Source organism: Lepidochelys kempii, chromosome 3 (genome assembly GCF_965140265.1).
Source record: "Lepidochelys kempii isolate rLepKem1 chromosome 3, rLepKem1.hap2, whole genome shotgun sequence".
Taxonomy (NCBI): domain Eukaryota; kingdom Metazoa; phylum Chordata; order Testudines; family Cheloniidae; genus Lepidochelys; species Lepidochelys kempii.
In genome coordinates this window covers 185,939,350-185,961,239 of record NC_133258.1, presented here as the reverse complement: position 1 = coordinate 185,961,239, position 21,890 = coordinate 185,939,350, and the positions used below count along the sequence as shown (strand labels likewise).

Genomic DNA, 21,890 nt, shown 5'->3' with positions numbered 1-21,890 from the left:
GCACTGGATGTGCCATGTTTGTCTTTCTTCCACAGGACAGAAGTGACTTTGTCTGTACAAAGTGCAATCTGGTCTCCATATTGGAAGAGAAGATTGAAGGTCTGGAGCAACAGATAACGACTCTGCGTTGCATATGAGAAACGGAGGATTTTCTGGACAAAAGTCAGGATATGCTTCTACGGGCACAAAGCTCTAAAGATTTAGAGCAGGTTGCATAGCGGAGCCAAGAGGCCAGTGAAGAAGCTTGGCAACATGTGACCTCCAGAAGAAGAAGGGGGAATGTCCGGGTTCCAGCAACGCGGACACAGGTAACTAACCGCTTTCATGTTCTCTCCACAGGTACCATTGCGGAGAGTGGACCAGATGATATGTCTGGGGGGAGAAAGCAGAAGGAGACTCCGCTGGTTGGAAGGCATGAGATGCACTGTCCTGAGATGGGGGGTTCCACGAACACCACTCCCAAGAGAAGAAGGCGGGTGGTGATGGTCTCTCTCCTCCAGGGGACTGAGTCGTCTATCTGCCGCCCTGACCGGGAAAACCGAGAAGTCTGCTGCTTGCAGGGGGCTAAGATTTGCGATGTGACGGAGAGACCGCCGAGACTCATCAAGCCCTCGGATCGCTATCCCTTCCTGCTTCTCCACATGGGCACCAATGATACTGCCAAGAATGACCTTGAGCGGATCACTGCGGACTACGTGGCTCTGGGAAGAAGGATAAAGGAGTTTAAGGCGCAAGTGGTGTTCTCGTCCATCCTCCCCGTGGAAGGAAAAGGCCTGGGTAGGGACCGTCGAATCGTGGAAGTCAACAAATGGCTACGCAGGTGGTGTTGGAGAGAAGGCTTTGGATTCTTTGACCATGGGATGGTGTTCCATGAAGGAGGAGTGCTGGGCAGAGATGGGCTCCATCTTACGAAGAGAGGGAAAAGCATCTTTGCGAGCAGGCTGGCTAACCTAGTGAGGAGGGCTTTAAACTAGGTTCACCGGGGGAAGGAGACTAAAGCCCTGAGGTAAGTGGGAAAGCGGGATACCGGGAGGAAGCACAGGCAGGAATGTCTGTGAGGGGAGGGCTCCTGCCTCATACTGAGAATGAGGGGCGATCAGCAGGTTATCTCAAGTGCTTATATACGAATGCACAAAGCCTTGGAAACAAGCAGAGAGAACTGGAGGTCCTGGTGATGTCAAGGAACTATGACGTGATTGGAATAACAGAGACTTGGTGGGATAACTCACATGACTGGAGTACTGTCATGGATGATTATAAACTGTTCAGGAAGGACAGGCAGGGCAGAAAAGGTGGGGGAGTAGCACTGTATGTAAGGGAGCAGTATGACTGCTCAGAGCTCCGGTACGAAACTGCAGAAAAACCTGAGTGTCTCTGGATTAAGTTTAGAAGTGAGAGCAACAAGAGTGATGTAGTGGTGGGAGTCTGCTATAGACCACCGGACCAGGGGGATGAGGTGGATGAGGCTTTCTTCCGGCAGCTCGCAGAAGCTACTAAATCGCATGCCCTGCTTCTCATGGGTGACTTTAATTTTCCTGATATCTGCTGGGAGAGCAATACAGCGGTGCATCGACAATCCAGGAAGTTTTTGGAAAGTGTAGGGGACAATTTCCTGATGCAAGTGCTAGAGGAGCCAACTGGGGGGGGAGCTTTTCTTGACCTGCCTCTCACAAACCCGGAAGAATTAGTGGGGGAAGCAAAAGTGGATGGGAATCTGGGAGGCAGTGACCATGAGTTGGTTGAGTTCAGGATCCTGACACAGGGAAGAAAGGTAAGCAGCAGGATACGGACCCTGGACTTCAGGAAAGCAGGCTTCAACTCCCTCAGGGAACGGATGGATAAGATCCCCTGGGGGACTAACATGAAGGGGAAAGGAGTCCAGGATTGCTGGCTGTATTTCAAGGAATCCCTGTTGAGGTTACAGGGACAAACCATCCCGATGTGTTGAAAGAATAGTAAATATGGCAAGCGACCAGCTTGGCTTAACGGTGAAATCCTAGCGGATCTTAAACATAAAAAAGAAGCTTACAAGAAGTGGAAGGTTGGACATATGGCCAGGGAAGAGTATAAAAATATTGCTCGGGCATGTAGGAATGAAATCAGGAGGGCCAAATCGCACCTGGAGCTGCAGCTAGCAAGAGATGTCAAGAGTAACAAGAATGGTTTCTTCAGGTATGTTGGCAACAAGAAGAAAGCCAAGGAAAGTGTGGGTCCCTTAATGAATGAGGGAGGCAACCTAGTGACAGAGGATGTGGAAAAAGCTAATGTACTAAATGCTTTTTTTGCCTCTGTCTTCACGAACAAGGTCAGCTCCCAGACTGCTGCGCTGGGCATCACAACATGGGGAATAGATGGCCAGCCCTCTGTGGAGAAAGAGGTGGTTAGGGACTATTTAGAAAAGCTGGACGTGCACAAGTCCATGGGGCCGGATGAGTTGCATCCGAGAGTGCTAAAGGAATTGGCGGCTGTGATTGCAGAGCCATTGGCCATTATCTTTGAAAACTCGTGGTGAACGGGGGAAGTCCTGGATGACTGGAAAAAGGCTAATGTAGTACCAATCTTTAAAAAAAGGGAAGAAGAAGGATCCTGGAAACTACAGGCCAATCAGCCTCACTTCAGTCCCCGGAAAAATCATGGAGCAGGTCCTCAAAGAATCAATCCTAAAGCACTTACATGAGAGGAAAGTGATCAGGAACAGTCAGCATGGATTCACCAAGGGAAGGTCATGCCTGACTAATCTAATCGCCTTTTATGATGAGATTACTGGTTCTGTGGATGAAGGGAAAGCAGTGGATGTATTGTTTCTTGACTTTAGCAAAGCTTTTGACACAGTCTCCCACAGTATTCTTGTCAGCAAGTTAAAGAAGCATGGGCTGGATGAATGCACTATAAGGTGGGTAGAAAGTTGGCTAGATTGTCGGGCTCAACGGGTAGTGATCAATGGCTCCATGTCTAGTTGGCAGCTGGTGTCAAGTGGAGTGCCCCAGGGGTCAGTCCTGGGGCCGGTTTTGTTCAATATCTTCATAAATGATCTGGAGGATGGTGTGGATTGCACTCTCAGCAAATCTGTGGATGATACTAAACTGGGAGGAGTGGTAGATACGCTGGAGGGCAGGGATAGGATACAGAGGGACCTAGACAAATTGGAGGATTGGGCCAAAAGAAATCTGATGAGGTTCAATAAGGACAAGTGCAGGGTCCTGCACTTAGGACGGAAGAACCCAATGCACAGCTACAGACTGGGGACCGAATGGCTAGGCAGCAGTTCTGCGGAAAAGGACCTAGGGGTGACAGTGGACGAGAAGCTGGATATGAGTCAGCAGTGTGCCCTTGTTGCCAAGAAGGCCAATGGCATTTTGGGATGTATAAGTAGGGGCATAGCGAGCAGATCGAGGGACATGATCGTTCCCCTCTATTCGACATTGGTGAGGCCTCATCTGGAGTACTGTGTCCGGTTTTGGGCCCCACACTACAAGATAGATGTGGATAAATTGGAGAGAGTCCAGCGAAGGGCAACAAAAATGATTAGGGGTCTGGAACACATGAGTTATGAGGAGAGGCTGAGGGAACTGGGATTGTTTAGTCTGCGTAAGAGAAGAATGAGGGGGGATTTGATAGCTCCTTTCAACTATCTGAAGGGGGGTTCCAAAAAGGATGGCTCTAGACTGTTCTCAGTGCTAGCAGATGACAGAACAAGGAGTAATGGTCTCAAGTTTCAGTGGGGGAGGTTTAGGTTGGATATTAGGAACAACTTTTTCACTAGGAAGGTGGTGAAACACTAGAATGCGTTACCTAGGGAGGTGGTAGAATCTCCTTCCTTAGAAGTTTTTAAGGTCAGGCTTGACAAAGCCCTGGCTGGGATGATTTAATTGGGGATTGGTCCTGCTTTGAGCAGAGGGTTGGACTAGATGACCTCCTGAGGTCCCTTCCAACCCTGATATTCTATGTTTATATGTATCTTTAGTGACTCACTTGGAGGCAAACCCTACAGTAGATAGATTAGCCATCACCCACAATTCCCCATCCCACCACCAATACCTTTTCTGTAGAGTGGTTTAGTTTCAACTAACTGTTTTATGTCACTCTTCAATCTTGATGAAGCAATGAAAGAGTGCCAAGACGGAGTTGCCATGATTGGCTGAGACAGAACTACATATCTGGGTATCATCAGTGTATTTGTACCTAACACCATGCTGTCTTGTCAGTTATCAGAGGGAAGTTATATACATACTGAGCAACACTGTTAATAAAACAATCCCCAGTAATCCCTATTTTTGCAGCCACTTCTGCAATGATAAATGACCAACCCATTAGTAATTAATTCTGAAGCTAATCTGAGGATGTATAACAGAAATCAAGGTAAATTTTCTTGAATTTGGAATTTCACAATTACTGCAATTATAACAGCTTTTCAATTTTAGTGTGTGGTTATTCTAAAAAAAAATAATGATGAAAGTAATACATTACTTTTTCCCCATTTTGTTTATGTGGTTGTTTTCCCTTGCCTACACCTCAAGACTTTGCAATTAACTATGAATCATTTGTTGAGATGCACCAATTTGCAGTGGACTTCTTAAAGAAATTATAAAATGGATACCATAAATTCAGTGGCCTGACTGCTCCGTATACTGAGACAATGTGGATGAGGTAATATCTTTTATTGGATCAACTTCTGTTGATGAAAGAGACAAGCTTTCGAGCTTCATAGAGGTCTTTTTCATGTTTGTGTAGCTGAAAAGCTTGTTTCTTTCATCAACAGAAGTTGGTTCAATAAAAGATATTACCTCACCCACCTTGTCTCTCTAATATCTTGGGACCAACAGGGCTACAACAACACTGCAAACAGTATACTCGTTATCTAGAAATGCCCAGAACATGCATAAAGTGAGTGCTCCTGCTGTCAGTGATGTCATACAACACCCAAGCTGGAAAAAAACCAAACAAAACATACTTTTAAAACTGTTTAATCAAATGTTCATCTCATAATAATAACACAGATGTCAGCCCAAAGTATTTTCCAGGAATTGAAGATCAACTGGTGTTACTAACCTGCAGCTGAGCCTTGGGGATCAGCAGTTCCTCCTAGCCAGTCTTTAATTCCCAGGAAATGCTTTATAGCACACGGAGAGCTTACTGGTTAGTTATCCAGGCTTTTACAAAAATGCTTTTGTAGTTGTGTTTAAGTCTAGTAGTTTATTGGCCGTTATTTCACTCATGTATCACCAGACTTTTACTCTGGTCCAAGACTTCACAACTTTTTTTTCTGCCTGTTCCCATTTCATGGCAAAACTAACAATGAAACCTCCCTACTCATCCGGTTTTGGGAGGGAAGGAGAGAAAGAAGACCTTGCTTTGTATACATCCATGACTGATTTACAGAGAGATGAAATCTCATCATTGCAAAGCAAAGCCACCCAAATCTACAACTTTTGTTGTGTGTTAATAATTTACCAGTAAATCTCTTGTATTTGAAATCTGATTTAAAGACTATTTTCCCCTCAATCCATAATTTATTTTTTCTACTCTTTTACAGGGTAGAAGAGAAGAGGTCATTAAGGGAGATTTCCTTCCTAATCTTAGAGAATTAGGACAGATATGGTATGCAGACATTTGGGTTAAAAACACAATCTGTTTCCCTATTTGGAATTTTTTCAAAGATTTAATTTGAACCATATTAGGCTTGAAGGGCGGGAAAAACAAGATAAAGTTATCTGGAAAATATGCAGCTAAAATTTCTTTCCTGTCACATGAAAGTGGTTGGATTTAGTCGGAGATTTTGTAAACTGCTCTGTCAATACAATACAGTCTGAGTATATTAAGTACATAAAATCCCCTATATTAATGTAATGCTTGAGATGAGAATTGAATGGGCAAGAGTCAGGAGACAGCACAAGGACAATAGCGTGGGTGAACAAACTGCTTGTCATCATTAACAAGATCGTCCTCGTTCCCCTCTTTGTCCCAAGTTCAAGCAGACTGGTTTCGTCTATGTGGGTGTGTCTCAATTTCACCTTTAAAAAAAAAGAGAGAGGACCCCTCCCTCAAAACCCCCCTACGATCCATGTTTATGAGAGTGGCTGAACCACCTCATCCGCAGGGGGCAGAAAAGGGAGAATTCAGCGCCTCTCTTTCTCCTCAAGGGGAACTGGAGAAGATTGACACGTTTTTTCCCCCACCCCAGAGGGGTTTCACCCCACTGTTCCCTCGCACACCTTTTCCCCATAGAGAGTCAAACTGAATCAGTGTCCTTCTGCCAGCGGGCAGGCAGAGCAGTCCACCCCCAGAGGAGCCTGAGGGCAGAGGCACGCCCCACCCCTCACCTTCGGTCTATTGAAGCTTCTCCGAGCTCCCGAGTCCCGCCCCTCCATGGACGGCCGTCTTTGCTGCCGCAGCTGCAGTGCGCGAGCTGAAGTGGTGTGCGCGGGCGCGAGCCATGCAGCGGTTTCCCCCCATCCCCCTCCTCAATTCCACCACCATCCAGAGGCGGAGGCGGAGAACTGGCTGGCGGAGGGATACTCTTCGTTTTTGCAGAGACGAGCTAGGGATCCATCCGCTCTTGCTTTCCTTGGAGCCGTGTGTACAGAGAATGTGATGCGGTTGTGCTGGGGCTGATTGGGCTTGGTGGCCGTTACTTGGAGAAGGGACGGGGGGCGGTTCCTGCAAAGGAAATTAGTTCTCAGCGGGAGGTTGAGGAGCCAAGGGAGCAGGGGGGATTGAGGAGTCTGTTGGGAGGTAGGGGGGCTCAGGAGCAGCGAGGCACCAAGGAGCAATAGGGGTGTGGGGCGCTGAGAAGCCGCGGAAAGGAGGGAGGCTGCGAGAGCAACGGGCGTGGGGGAGGGTGAGATCACAGGGCGAGGCAGGGTGCGTGTGGGAAGGGGTCTTGTCCCTTCTCTGTCGCAGTTCAGTTGATGGCAGCGGGGGCTAGAAAGGGGAACTGATTAGAAATAGCTTCCCCTCGCTGCTGGGGGGTAGGCTGGTTCCCTATCCCTGGGCTGCCTGTGACACTAGTGGGGGCGGGAGGGGGTTCAGAGGCTGTGCCTCTCGTCGGCACAACGTTTAATCTGAGGTGGGGGCTGCTGAGTGGTATTTGCCCCCTCTTCCTCCTCTCCTTGCTCTGGGGGCGATTAGCCTGGAGAGTTAAACTGGGGTTTCCCCTCCTCGCTGAGTGAGGAGTTGCAGCGGTAGCCTGGAGGGTTTTTTTTTTTTTTTTGTCTGATGTAGACTCCAGAAGCCTTCCTCCTTTCTTTCCTTCCATCCTTCCTTCTTCCCCTTCACTATGTAGAGCGGGAGAGACCCGTCAATAGGAAGGCTGAAATGAATGTAGATGGACTTTCAATTGCATTTTTTAAAAAAAGAAGAGGATAAATCTCAGTTGCCAGTGCACAGTTTTTTATATTGCTTTGGAGAAATGGGGGTCATTTGCTGCTGCTAAATCCTGGGAGCATTTTAGAGAGTTGCTACAAAGAAGGCAAATCTGTATTTTTTGAAGCAAAGGAGCCACATTGATTTTAGCCTTTTTTATAAAATGGAGAATGAGATATTCACACCACTGTTGGAGCAGTTTATGTCTAGCCCTCTTGTCACCTGGGTAAGCATTAATTTTCCCAAATGGCATTTTTAAGGGTAAATATCTAGCTGCAGAGTTGGAGGTGGAGTTAGTGTCATGGTGATGATTATATTTTAGGTTAAGACATTTGGACCCTTAGCTGGAGGAAATCGGAGCAACCTGGAGGAATATGTGGCTCTAGTGGATGGCATATTCTTGAACGAAATCATGCTCCAAATGTAAGTGCCTGTGTATGTGTTTTTTGTCATTGTGTATTTTATTTTTTGTCAAGTCTTTTGTTTCTTCAACATGTCATTTGACTTCCGGGCATCGCTTTGTAAATATGTCTGATCATAAAATTGTGTTTTGGCTAAAAGTATTTATGTGGTCAGTTATGAGGAGAATCTAATTTATACTACATTTAGTCTAATTTGTTGCCACTGGAACCTTTCTTTTCTAATGTAGAAAACATTTTTAAAATTTACTATTCAAAATCTGGAACTGTATTGTTAATTATATGATACTGCCACTAGAATTTGCAAGTCTGAGACAGTATGGTAAAAATGATACAATTGCAAAGTATGTGGTGCAATACCCACAGGATCATGAAATGTAAGATTTAATAGAAATTGTGTTTTTTATAAACATCTGCAAATACAGTTTCATTTTGACATAAATGGTTTAAAAATAAAGATGTAAATTAAAATCTTGAAGAATAGCAATGGACTTGTGTGTCAAGCACAACTTAAATAAAAGACCAGAATGACTAATAATTTGCCTGTTGATAAAGTTCTAATGTTTTGTTTTAGTTCATGTGGCATACAATTTTTTGAAATTGTGTGATACGCCATTATATATTGCATGCATTCTAAGTGGGACACACTTGTTTTTTACTTCGTTTCTACAGGATCAGAAACTTTAGTAAGCACTGGTTGTGAATTGTTGTATGACTACATTTTTATTCATACTGTAGAACAGTGGTTCCCAACCTTTCTGTGGGAATAGCGTATTCCTATTCTCAGAAGACTGTGGTGGGCACCAGACACCCCGCCGCCAATTTTTTGTTTATTGCCACAAACCATACACCACACAGTTCTTCTGTTTGGTATCAGAAACTAATTATTGAACATTTTGATTGTTTTAAAGGCATGTATAATTGTATATGAGTTACATAAATGAACAAATTAGATTAATATATTATTAGTCACAATTTAGAAAATATGTTTGTTGGAGTAAACAAGTGCTCCACTTATTGAAGTTTAAATAAAAACAGAACTGAAGTATATGTCAGTTTATTAAGAAGCATTGTGATTTCTACCACAGTTGTGACTATGGAATATTGCTTACTAGTATATTGCCCAGATAGTGACATCTTTCACAAGTACATTTCTGTAGTACTGTACTTCACTAATAAGCAAGATGGTACTGCTGGAAAGAACTTCTCATTTAAAGCTGGCCCTTGCTTTTTTCTCCCCACAATATTTTAAAGTCTTTCTATATAAATTTAACCTATGCTTCGATATCTAGATAGGAATAACTGTACACATAAATACAGATATACCAGTGTGTAAGCAGCTTGCAGTGACAGCTGTTCATCAAGAATACTGCCCAGCGATGGCCGGGCACATTCTTGTACTCTGTTTATACTGTTTTCACTCATGGTAAAAATATTGTTAAATTATTTATTGTATTATGTACAGTGTTGTAAATATGTATACTGGGTGTACTGAGCAACTTTAAAGCCAAGTTTTCGGCCTTCTGAAGTCAAGCGTCACTTTTGCCATTAACTTCAGTAGAACCAATATTTAAAATTTATTTTTGTAGTATAAATCCTGCAGAGGAATGTTCAAAATATGGTGAGGTCAATAAGAACCCTTTTAAAAAAATGTGCATCTTCTTTTAGAAAGCTTTTATTGTTGCATACATTTGTAAGTGATTGAAGAGTACAGTGTCTTCCACCGATGAATTTATTGAAACACTGTTTTTACTGCATAATTGAATTTGAAATAATCCAAATCAGAAAAGTTAAAGTAACTTGGCAACTACATGAATGTATATGCTGGCAACAGAATTTTTATTCATTATAAAAATGTTTAATTTTTAATTGGAGGCTGGTGACTAACTTTGGTCAAAAACTTAATAGTTTAATCTTGAAAATATCAGGACTGAAATTCTGAGAAATTTCTCAAGTCTTTGGAATTTTATCTGAGAAAATATCCTTGTAGAAATATGTTAGTAGTCTTCCTCTGAACTATTAAAAATAATAGTAAGTCAACAGGTACAGTTGTCATGAGGATCTATGCCCAAGCTCCAGGCCCTGGTGGTTTTTTTTTTTTGTCTTGTCTTTGTGTGTAAATCTTGGACCACATCCTGAAAAAGTAGTCAACATAGAAAAGTGGTCATTGCACGTATAGATAAAATGCAAAAATATACAAAATCCATTACAGATAATTTTGAAACAAAGATGATTTAATAGTCTTGCCAATAGAATGTGCATCACATTTAGAAATAGTGATGGAGTTGGTGGTGTCCAATATTATTTTATATTTGTAAAAATAATTTCAGTTATAACCTTGTTTTCATGTTTGTAACTTTTTTCTAAAATATTAATCTTTTGGGTTGAAATTTGCTGTGCTTGCTCTCTGTCCAAACTTGACGTTTCTTGGAAGTTTGAGCAAAATCTCTCCAACTGCTCTTTTATAAATTTGTATTTGGTAAGGGTGAAAAACTGTTGCTTGTTTGAGGCTTGACTGTATTTCAACTGAAAGGCTCATTTTGAGCCTTTCTGTTGACTTTTAGGGCCCAATCCAACTCCCACTGACAACCAGACACTTTTGTCTGTATATAGGTAAAGTATGGCAAAAAAGTCTGTTTTGGAAGTTTGCATGAATGCAGTTTTTCATCAAAGGCTTACTTTTCTTGATTTGAAAAGGATATGGGTGTTTGAAAAACTGTATGCCGTGCATACATTGTAGATAATTTATACATGTTCTTTTCACTATAGCAAGAATTACACTCGTAATGTTTCAGAGTAGCAGCCGTGTTAGTCTGTATTTGCAAAAAGAAAAGGAGTACTTGTGGAACCTTAGAGACTAACAAATTTATTTGAGGATAAGCTTTCGTGAGAGCTGTAGCTCACGAAAGCTTATGCTCAAATAAACTGGTTAGTCTCTAAGGTGCCACAAGTACTCCTTTTCTTTTTACTTGTAATGTTGAATTTCCACCCGTCTTCCCAAACACCCACTGAAACAAACAAACAACTCAAGAAACAAAGCTATGCCCCCAGCAGAAATATTACCTCAAAAACGGAGGAGAGCCAAAGGCTCCAAGAGGTCCACTGGGCACTTTGCTGTTGCTACTGATTTTACCTGGAAAGTGCTCAGATATTACAGCAGCGGGCAGCAGTTTAAAACCCTTACAGAGCTATGCACTTAAAGATAGATGCAGTTTTAAAATGAACCTTAACATTTACCTATACTCTTCCTTTAAAACTTTAGTTACCATGTACAAGAGAAGTGTGACAGAAAAAATAGTACTAGTGCATTTTGAGACACTAGCTTTTGAAAAGTTTTCTAAAAATCATAATGTGGTAATTGTCTAGATATCTTGTGATAGGGTTAGAAACAAAAATTCTTTACACCACCATACTTTCGTACTCCAATGGAGAGCATGAACTGTTGTTCCAGCAAGAATCATTAGGAGTGATAGTTGCGTTAGATGTGAAAAGTGCTACCAGAAGCATGTGTCTAATACATTAAGTGCTATCATCTTCTTAACATTCTACACTAGTGTGCTTCAAGTGTCTGATGGTATTAATGTTAGTGTTTTAGTGCCGGAGTGCAGATAGCAATATGTATTGGCTTGAAACCCTTTTATAGGATGATATTATGTGTTTCTGATTTTGGTGTCAGTATTGGAGATTGGTGTGTGTGTTGGTTAATATGTGAGTAGGGAAACCATCACAGTAAGTAGTTTACATAGGTTCAGAACATGAACAATTGGACACTGTTTCAACGGTTGAAGCCCTGCTGCTTTTCTGCTTTGGTACATATTTCATTTTTGCCAAATGTTTTAAAACAAATGTTATATGAATTTATGAAGGGGAGTATTAATCTCGGATTAGAAATGGTTTATGTTAAAATAATTGTGCAATCTAAAAGGAGGTTTTGTTTGTTAGAGAAAACGTGTGTGATTTAAAGTAGGGTCATTGGTTCAGTCCCGGATTAGCCAGCCAGCAGGAGTTTTAGTATGGCATTTAGTGTGCCTTACTCCTAGCTGGACAAACTTTACTGCCAAGAGCTAAGATGTTTCATGACTATGGAAGCAGATGTCAGTCAGAATAATTAGTTTCCAATAGTCATACAGTGGGTACTGAGACTTTTATTTGTATCTACATTGATTTCACCAGTTCTCAGTCAAAAAGAGAAAATTCAACGCTTTGTAATTTAGCATGTATCTTTGGCTCCTTTTGCATGCAGATGAAACTATATCGCAGGGGTTCCCATATTGTGGGCCTGGGTGGTCCGCTGGTACAATTTAATCATGAAAAGGAAACATGTGCATTATTTATTTACAGTGTTACATTTTATATGTATGTAATAATTAAAATGAATAATTTTCCTCAAGAAGTGTTAATAGTGGGCCGTAGTGCCTATCACAGCTGCACAGATGGGCCGCAGGGAAAAAAGTATGGGACCCCTGTCGTATGATAGAAGCTCTCAAACTGGAGGGGAGGTGGGCCAGCCTGGGGGGTGCATAATGTATTCTGTGTGTGGGGGGTGTGTGTGTGTTTGTGTGTGTGTGTGTGTGAGAGAGACTGCACACATTTTACCCATAGCAATGAATTAGCAAAGCTGATTATTCGAGACATATCAGGCCCTCAGATGGCGCTGTGTATTTGACTCTAGATGGTGCTGTGCATTTTGATCGATTTCTGTTAAGCTTGCATATTATTATACAAAGTCATTGCCAACTGTAGGTTAATCCATTTGCTTACAATTAATTGTGTACACCGCGTCGTAGCATCGACCACAATTGCGGTTTTGCTCTTGTTACAATGGATCGTTGGTTCTGTTTGAATCAATGCCTTACTGTTTTTAATATTTAGTGAGAGTTGCATTTTTTTTTTTTAAAATCGGTACATGTACTTGTGTGGTGGTCGGGGGTGTAAACTACTACAGACATACAGAAGGGGAGCACGAGCAAATAAGTTTGAGAACCGCTGCCATATGGTACACAAACTTCAGAGGATCTCTTCCTTTGCTGGGAACTTCATAGACAACTTCCAAACTAATACTCTTTAAGGGAGGAAGGATAGTCCAGCGATTAGAAAGGTCGCTTGAGACTTGGGAGTTATGAACTTGATTTCCTATTCTCACACAGACTTCGTGTATGACTCAAGTCACTTAGTCTTTCTGTGCCGCAGTTCCCCACCTGTAAAATAAAGTTAATCGTATTCCCTGTGAAGATAAATGCATTGAAGATTGTGAGGTGCTCAGATACTACAGTAACTGTCACCATATAAGTACCTAAAATAGATTAAATGGTATTTAAAACTGTATTTTACTTAATTTTTTTTTCAATGTATATAGCGCTCCTATTGCACATCTGCATGCACTTACATAATAATAATACATTGTTAGCTCTTAGATATTTTCATCCATAGATCACAAAGGCCCTGACTATTGATCTTCTATTTTTTAGTCTTAAAATATTTCTTGCTATATAAATGTGTTACGGTTATGATGTATAGAAGGCCTGTAACTTAAATATTTACATATTTAAAGTACCAGTTACTAAAAGAAATACAAAGTAAAGAGAGAAATTATATTTTGAATTGAAAAAAGTTGTCTAAAGTTACATTGTAAATTTCTCAGTTATACTCGGATTAGTACTGTCTTTTCAAAATAAATTAAACTATTTAAAAACTTGTACAAATGGAAAATTCCTTTATGACTCAATAGTGACTACTAGATTTTTTATGTTATGAGTACAAACTCTTATGCTGGAATTTATAAATTTTCACGTTTCTCTATATTTAAGAAAATGAATTTGTCTTTTTGCAGTAGAGAGGAACATATCACATAATACAATTTTAGTAGCACATTAGATCATTCAGATATTTTATTGTATGTGGGAATGTCAAGACCGCAGGACTTTGTACAAAAGTAGAAACACGAATATTTGTTAATTCTCATGTGGAAACAGATAACATAGTATGCTATTTACAATTATATTTGTTAATCAGTAGGTCTAAGGATTTACTGAGTATGCAGGTTATTCCACTGATTGTTGATTACGGGTAGTGTTATGTAATCAGTGCATAAATTGTTACGTTTACATACTATTAAAGTAAGAAAGTGATAACACAGTCATAACCAGTCTCTTATAGAAAGTTTGTTTTTGTTTTAGCTTTAATAGATGGCATCCTACATTATATAGACATCTTTTGTGTTTTATGGAAATCTAACAGTAGTGTAGTTTGTGGCCTGGATCTTGCAAAGTTTAGTCCCATTAAATAAAGTTCAACGTGTAAATGTTTGCAGGATTTGGGGCTATCATTACATTTACACCATCCATGAGCTTTCAGTCGTATAATGGTGTCCTGCAGCTATATTATGGTCTTACGGAAGAGTTTCTTTGATTGTGCTTTATGTCTGTTATGGAAATAGCACTATCGGGATATAAACCTCTTGGTAATGATGCGGAAAAAGAGCATGCAGTACAGGCAAACTACAAGTATTGCTCTCAAAGAACTGAATTTAGGTCTTGAAAACTAATGGTAGCTAAATCAAGCATATTTAAAAATAAATTAGAAATTCACCATTTAGAGTTAACATTTTCGGCTTTAGTAATACTAAGTATGAGTGGGTACCATTCTCATCCTGCTCTAAAACATAGTCCATACACTGTGTGGAGTCAACTTTCTGCCTTCCTGGAGTTTGGTTTTATTATTGGAGAAAATAAACAACAAATAACAATGTTCAGCTAAAGTTCAAGTTTGATTACTGCTATTTGGATTCCTTTTTCAGGACTGTACAATCAGTACCATAGGTGGTCTTGTTCTCTATCTGCGTGGAGTAACACACTGGTGAGTCAGGAGGAGCTACTTAGCATCTACCAGCAGGATCATCTCCAGCTGTTAATGAAGTATTTTTACACGAGAACACTGGCTGTTCTGTTACATTAAGGAATTCAACTAATTCTCCATTGCTGTATAATCTTTATCATTCACTAGCCCCATGTGACTTACATTGCTTCCCACTAAAGTTTGCAAAAATATATACAAAACTCAAAATTAAAAAGTAACTAGATTATTACTGGGGACTTATGTACCCTGATGAACAAGACCAAATTCCGTAGCACCAGACCCTAAATATTGGGGCAACATTATTGTATTGCATTCTCATTCCCATTATCCATGTCCAAACTGTCTTTTGGTTGAAAATATGAATATTACATCAATTAGTAAGTTATAATTCTCAACAATATTTTAACAGTGATTATTTTAGAGGGTAAGTATTTTTTTTCACTCTGCTTTTTCTAGTGGCTGACTGCACTCAGGGGTCTCTCAACTCCCATGATATTGTGTATGCGGCCTACTCAGCAACCTTCTCTCCCCATTTCCTTGCAACGTGTGCAGAACATGCACTGTAAACTAACTTACTCCTCCTTGTGAAAAAAGCTGGAGGCAAGAGGCAGCTGCAGGCAAATCCTGCCAGGGTAGGGAGATGGAAAATAAAATGTTAGGTGAATTTAGAAGCAAAATGTTGAATTCTGTAACACCTTGGAAAAATGTCAAATTTTGCAGCTGCAGAGTCCATGTCCTCTTCCCTCAATTGAGATGAATCGGGCACACCTCTCAGACTTACTGTTACAGACACAGGCAAGTGTCACTGTTCGTTTTATACTTGTCCACATTTTTAACTCTTTGCTATCAGAAGTGCTAGAATTTTTTAAAATGAAATTTAAGATTGTGGAGCGCAATTGTGCAAAAAGGAGGAACAAATTCCATTGCTGCCGTGTACACAGGGCCCTAAATATTATTGTTGGAAAAGGATCTTGTAAATAAGAAATGGGATTTTATAAATGCCTAATGATTTATTTTATCTAAAGCAGGGCTTCCGTCTTACACATGTTAGCAAGTCCATAGGAGGTGTATGGTGGTAGGATCTGTACTTGCGTGATATATTGGAGTAGTGGATGGATGAAGGGAATAGAGGACATGGAGAGACATATCCTCATGGAAATTTTCCAACAGTTGGTCTTTCCCTGTCCTCCTTTTTCTCCCCTAGGTCCCCTTCGCATGCATGCGTGCCCACCCAACCCTATATGCCCTCCCCCAGTTCTGTGCCCCCTTTCCTTTGTCCCTATTCCATGTCCTCTTTGTGGCACCCCATCACCTCTCTATTTTGGTGGTTCAGTAAACTGTCCTTCATTCCCCCTCATCCTTCCTTAATGTCCTGGTCTTCCCCTCCTGCCTACCACCTCTGCTCTAAGATATTTCTGAGACTGGGGAACACAGTTCCATTACACCTGTGCACATGTACCTTCATTTTCCTGCCGCCATCTCCAGGCATTCCCCTTCGTATCTTTCCTGGAATCCTGCTCCACCAAATTTCCTTTTGGCCTCCTACTTCCCCGTCTCTGGTTCAGTCTAGCAGCTGGAGCCAGAAGGTCAGTGTTTGTTTATAACCTTTATACTATAAATGTTTTATAAGTGTTGCTCCTTATACATTTTTTATAAAGGCCCTCTTTATATCTTAAATGCCCTATCCAAAAATACTAAAAGGCACTTGTCAGGATTCCCTCCCCACTCTGAACTCTAGGATACAGATGTGGGGACCCTCATGAAAGAACCCCTGAGCTTATTTCTACCAGCTTAGGTTAAAACTTTCCCAAGGCACAAATTATTTGCCCTTGGTCGCTGTCACCACCATGTGATTTAACAAAGAATCAGGGAAAGGACCACTTGGAGTTCCTATTCCCCCAAAATATCCACCCCCAAGCCCTTACACCCCCTTTCCTGGGAAGGCTTGAGAATAATATCCTAACCAATTGGTTACAAAGTGATCACAGACCCAAAGCCCTGGGTCTTAGGACAAGAGAGAAATCAGTTAGGTTCTTAAAAGAAGGATTTTATTTTAAAAAAAGGTAAAAATCACCTCTGTAAAATCAGGATGGAAAATAACTTTACAGGGTAACAAAAGATTCAAAAGCACAGCAGAACTTCCTCTAGGCTTAGTTTCAAAGTTACAAAAAACAGGAATAAACCTTCCTCCAGCAAAGATAATCTAACATGCCTTGCCTGGCTTTTACTTACAATTTGTAATATGAGATACTTTTAGGATGGTTTATAGGAGAAGGAGTTTTCTGACCTGATGCTTCTCTGCTTCCCAAGAGAACACACCAAAATAAAGCCTTCCTCCCCCCCCAGATTTGAAAGTATCTTCTTTCCCCATTGGTCCTTTTGGTCAGGTGCCAACCAGGTTATTTGAGCTTCTTAATCCCTTGCAGGTTAGGAGGAATTCCAGGCTACCCTTAGCATTGTGACAGCACTTCTCAGCAAAGCCAACAAAACTAAACAAATCTGGAGTTTCTAGGCCCATTTTGGAGATATGTTGAAGCAAAAAAGTATAAGAATAAGTTTCAAAAAATAAACTTCAGTTAAATTTTCAAAATATGGTACAGTAATTTAGAACTGTTTGACAATTTTCCAGTAAAAAAATTGGCCTCAAATGAGATGTGTGCAAAACTTCAGGAAGACTGAGGAATTTTGTGAGGTAGTTGAGGAAAGTTTTAAAAATTGGATTTATGGTAGGGTGCTATCTTCATTCTTAACTTGAGAAGCAACTATTGCCATAACACAGTTGATGTCTGGCAATGAAATTATCAGTTTTTTCATAAACAGTAGTCACAACTGGCTCATAAATACTTAATCATGAATAAAAACCACAAACTTAATGTTCTAATAACTCCCTTTGGTGTACACAGTGTTGAGAGCAAAGTTGAGTGGAAGTGAAACATTCCTCTGGTTCAGAAGGGTTACCTAAGGGAGAGAACTGACATTTTATTGATATAAATAAGCCCAGATCTACATTGTGAAATTTTCCTGCTATGTCTGTCATGGGTGTGAAGAATTACGAGATCGGACTGACACAGCTGTGCAGGCAAAAGTTTGTAGTGTAGGTGAAGTTGTACTGGCAAAACTGTGCTTTTGCCAGTGTAGTTTATTTTGCTTCAGGGATAGGGGTGCGGGCTGGAATGGAATAAGGTATACTTGCAAAATGCCAGTTTTGCAAACAAACTCTGCACTAAGATCGCTTTGCTGAGAGAGTGTACTGGTATAGCTGTACCAGCAAAGTGCTTCTATTGTAGATCTAGCATAAGTGACAGAAATCAATTTCCCAGAGTAATTGTAGCTTGCTAGCTTTGTGCTTATCACCAATGTATACCACAGTTGAGAGGGGATTTAGTTACCAAAACTTAATGGAAATTTAGTTTAAAAAAAAAAAAAGACCTTGCCATCTTAGTATGTGTCTGTATGCACGCTGAGTACACCATAGATTTACTCTCCAGCTTGCCACAAACTAAGTCTTCCTCTACACTCTAGAGCTGGGGGTGTGAGTCCAGCTTGAGCAGATGTACTCACAATAGCTCTCATTGAGCTAAAAATAGTAGTGTAACTGCGGTAGCATGGACTGTGGCAAACAGTGGCACGGGATAGCCACCCTGAGTATGTTTCCATGGGGTCTAAGTGGGTTTGTACTCAGTGTGGCTAGCCTCTGCCATGGCAGCCACACTGCTGTTTTTAGTGCGCTAGGTTGATGAGAGGTAGTGTGTGTGTGGGTACTTGAGCTGGGCATTACACCCCCAGTTCCAAGTATAGATGTAGCCATAGTGTCAGTGTGGCCATAGGATACTGCTGCCGCACTAGAAGTTCCCTAGTGCGCTTTAATCAACTTGTGTTTTAAACTAGGTCGATTGTAACAGGCTGTGAAGTGTGTATTTTCTCTCAGTTTTACTGCTAGAAAGAAAAACTGAGTAAGAGTGCAATAATATATTGTCCCAGGTCACACAGGTTGTGCTTTAGTTGGGGTGGGGATGCTTTGTTTTTATTTTTTTCTGCTATAAGTCAGTTAATTGGGTTGATAGCCAAATAACAGCTATAATCCCCCATTTTAAAATTAATAGGTTTCTGTATTTTTTCCTCTTTCTCAATCCCAAATTGGGATTATGTTTGAGTTTCCTCCTTTTCTTTACATGTCCTCTGCTCCTGTTCTGTTTGTGGGTTTTCTCTTTCATAGATTCATAGATATTAAGGTCAGAAGGGACCATTATGATAATCTAGTCTGACCTCCTGCACAACGGAGGCCACAGAATCTCACCCACCCACTCCTGCAATAAACGTCTCACCTGTGTCTGAGCTATTGAAGTCCTCAAATCATGGTTTAAAGACTTCAAGGAGCAGAGAATCCTCCAGCAACTGACCCGTGTCTCGTGCTACAGAGGAAGGCGAAAAACCTCCAGGGCCTTTTCCAAGCTGCCCTGGAGGAAAATTCCTTCTTGACCCCAAATATGGCGATCAGCTGAACCCTGAGCATATGGGCAAGATTCACCAGCCAGATACCCAGGAAAGAATTCTTTGTAGTAACTCAGATCCCACCCCATCTAATATCCCATCACAGGCCATTGGGCCTATTTACCGTGAATATTTAAAGATTAATTAATTGCCAAAATCATGTTATCCCATCATACCATCTCCTCCAAAAACTTATCGAGTTTAATCTTAAAGCCAGATAGGTCTTTTGCCCCCACTGCTTCCCTTGGAAGGCTATTCCAAAACTTCACTCCTCTGGTTAGAAACCTTTGTCTAATTTCAAGTCTAAACTTCCCAATGACCAGTTTATATCCATTTGTTCTTGTGTCCACACTGGTACTGAGCTTAAATAATTCCTCTCCGGTATTTATCCCTCTGATATATTTATAGAGAGTAATCATATCTCCCCTCAAACTTCTTTTAGTTAGGCTAAACAAGCCAAGCTCCTTGAGTCTCCTTTCATAAGACAGGTTTTCCATTCCTTGGATCATCCTAGTAGCCCTTCTCTGTATCTGTTCCAGTTTGAATTCATCCTTCTTAAACATGGGAGACCAGAACTGCACATAGTATTCCAGGTACTAAAACCTCCTTATCTCTACTGGAAATACCTCGCCTGATGCATCCCAAGACCGCATTAGCTTTATTCATGGCCATATCATATTGGTGGCTCATAGTCATTCTGTGATCAACCAGTACTCCAAGGTCCTTCGTTCTCTTCCAGATTAGGTCCCACTTTGTTGCTTCTCTGGTTTCATAGAATCATAGAATATCAGAGTTGGAAGGGACCTCTGGAGGTCATCTAGTCCAACCCCTTGCCCAGAGCAGGACCAATCCCAACTAAATCACACCATCCTCCAGACCATTAATGAAGATATTGAACAAAACCGGCCCCAGGACCGACCCTTGGGGCACTCCGCTAGATACTAGCTGCCAACTAGACATGGAGCCATTGATCACTACCCGTTGAGCCCGACAATCTAGCCAACTTTCTACCCACCTTGTAGTGCATCCATCCAGCCCATTTTCTTCTTACTGAACTGCTTACTCCCCCCGCCCCCCTCCCAAAAAAAAAACAAAAAAGACCCCCCACAATCCTCACACAAAACAAACACAACTCACTGAGGAAAGAGACATTTTTCAAGATATATTATTCCTGGAGCACATGGCCTAGATGGGCAAAGAGATTATCTGGACATCCAATGAAGTGAGCTGTAGCTCACGAAAGCTTATGCTCAAATAAATTTGTTAGTCTCTAAGGGGCCACAAGTACTCCTTTTCTTTTTTCTGGACAGTATTGTGACTTCTGCTAATTAAGACTCCTCACTCTTCTCCCTTGAGTTGCTGCAGGTTGGTAAGGAGAGGCATGGCATGAACTCCAGCAGGACTCCTAGGTTACTATTGCTCAGCATTGTTGAAGGAAAGCTCTGACACTCCTTTTCCATTACTGCATTAGGCCAACAATTAGTCAAATCACTGATCGGAGGCAGTGTCAAAGGCTACTGCTTCGCCCAGACCCTACTGATCCAGTTTTCCTCATGAGATTTTCGCCCTTTCATGTAAATGCCAGACTCGAGGGCGGGAATTTGGAAGGAGGGGGTCTTTTAAAAGTGGTATAACAATTCAGTAAACTTAAAACTGTAAATATGCTATATTTTTGGGATGGGGAGCAGCAGAAACAAGTTGATAATTCATATTTATTGAATGTATACTGTTGAATGTGCACAAAAATATATCTTAGGGGACCTAGTTATTAGGACTCTGTTTACAATTAAATTTTTATGACTGTTTTTTGGTGTAAGACACTTTGGGCTATGATCTTTCTCAAATTTGGGTCCCTGTTTCTCATCATTATGGGACAAGGTCTGACTTGTGTAAAAATTCTAAAATAAATCCCACAGGCCAAGATAGGCATATAGAGAGACATTTGCTGCTCCAGTTCTCTTCTCTCCCCCCCCCCTTTTAAAAAAGGCCCTTCCAGAAAAAAATATATGGAGTAATTTTGTGGTGGCTTTGGAAGGTTGTGGCTGTATATTTATGGTACTGTGTGTACCAAAACAGTGCAGTTCAGAAATGTTTAACCTAGGCTAAAACATGACCTGTTAACATGGCTTAAAATGTTAGTCTGTGTATTAACAAGCATTAAGAAGGCTTTTCTTTCACAATTGAGGTAACTCTATTGAGCTAACAAGTGAAAAAACACACCTCTTTTGCACGTCAAGACAGGGCCTTCAGTATGTGCTTAATTCTGTCCATGTGAGTAGTTCCATTTTACCAGGATCAGGCCCTTAATGTTCTGCTCTGCATATATCTAAGTTGTAGGGCTGTCGATTAATCGCAGTTAACTCACGCAATTAACTCAGAATTATCACGCTTAAAAAATTAATCAATTAATCACACTGTTAATTAGGTTTCAGAGTAGCAGCTGTGTTAGTCTGTATCTGTAAAAAAAAAAAAAAAAAGTACCTGTGACACCTTAGAGACTAACAAATTTATTAGAGCATAAGCTTTCATGAGCTACAGCTCACTTCATCAGATGCATACAGTGGAAAATACAGTGGGGAGATTTATATACACAGAGAACATGAAACAATGGGTGTTACCACACCTGATCACTTTTGTTACAGTGTGTAAGGTGAGCTATTACCAGCAGGAGAGGCGGGGGGGACCTTTTGTAGTGATAATCAAGGTGGGCCATTTCCAGCAGTTGACAAGGACAGTAGGACGGGAAATAAACAAGGGGAAATA

The 21,890-nt window shown here is 41.1% G+C and overlaps 1 protein-coding gene across 8 annotated transcripts in view; it reads left to right on the top strand.

Annotated features, from left to right (window-relative positions):
- The first annotated feature begins 6,421 nt into the window (after positions 1-6,421).
- Positions 6,422-21,890, top strand: part of CCDC88A (coiled-coil domain containing 88A) — a 359,900-nt gene continuing 344,431 nt past the window's right edge. For 5 of the 8 annotated variants that reach the window (XM_073339322.1, XM_073339319.1, XM_073339318.1 and 2 more), the window contains exons 1-2: positions 6,864-7,588; positions 7,685-7,785. In XM_073339322.1, the coding sequence (XP_073195423.1) occupies positions 7,526-7,588; positions 7,685-7,785 (164 nt within the window). In that variant the 5' untranslated portion in view covers positions 6,864-7,525. Of the gene's footprint in view, positions 6,574-6,861; positions 7,589-7,684; positions 7,786-21,890 lie in introns of those variants that run through there. The other 3 variants (XM_073339315.1, XM_073339323.1, XM_073339320.1) reach the window with 3 other exon arrangements.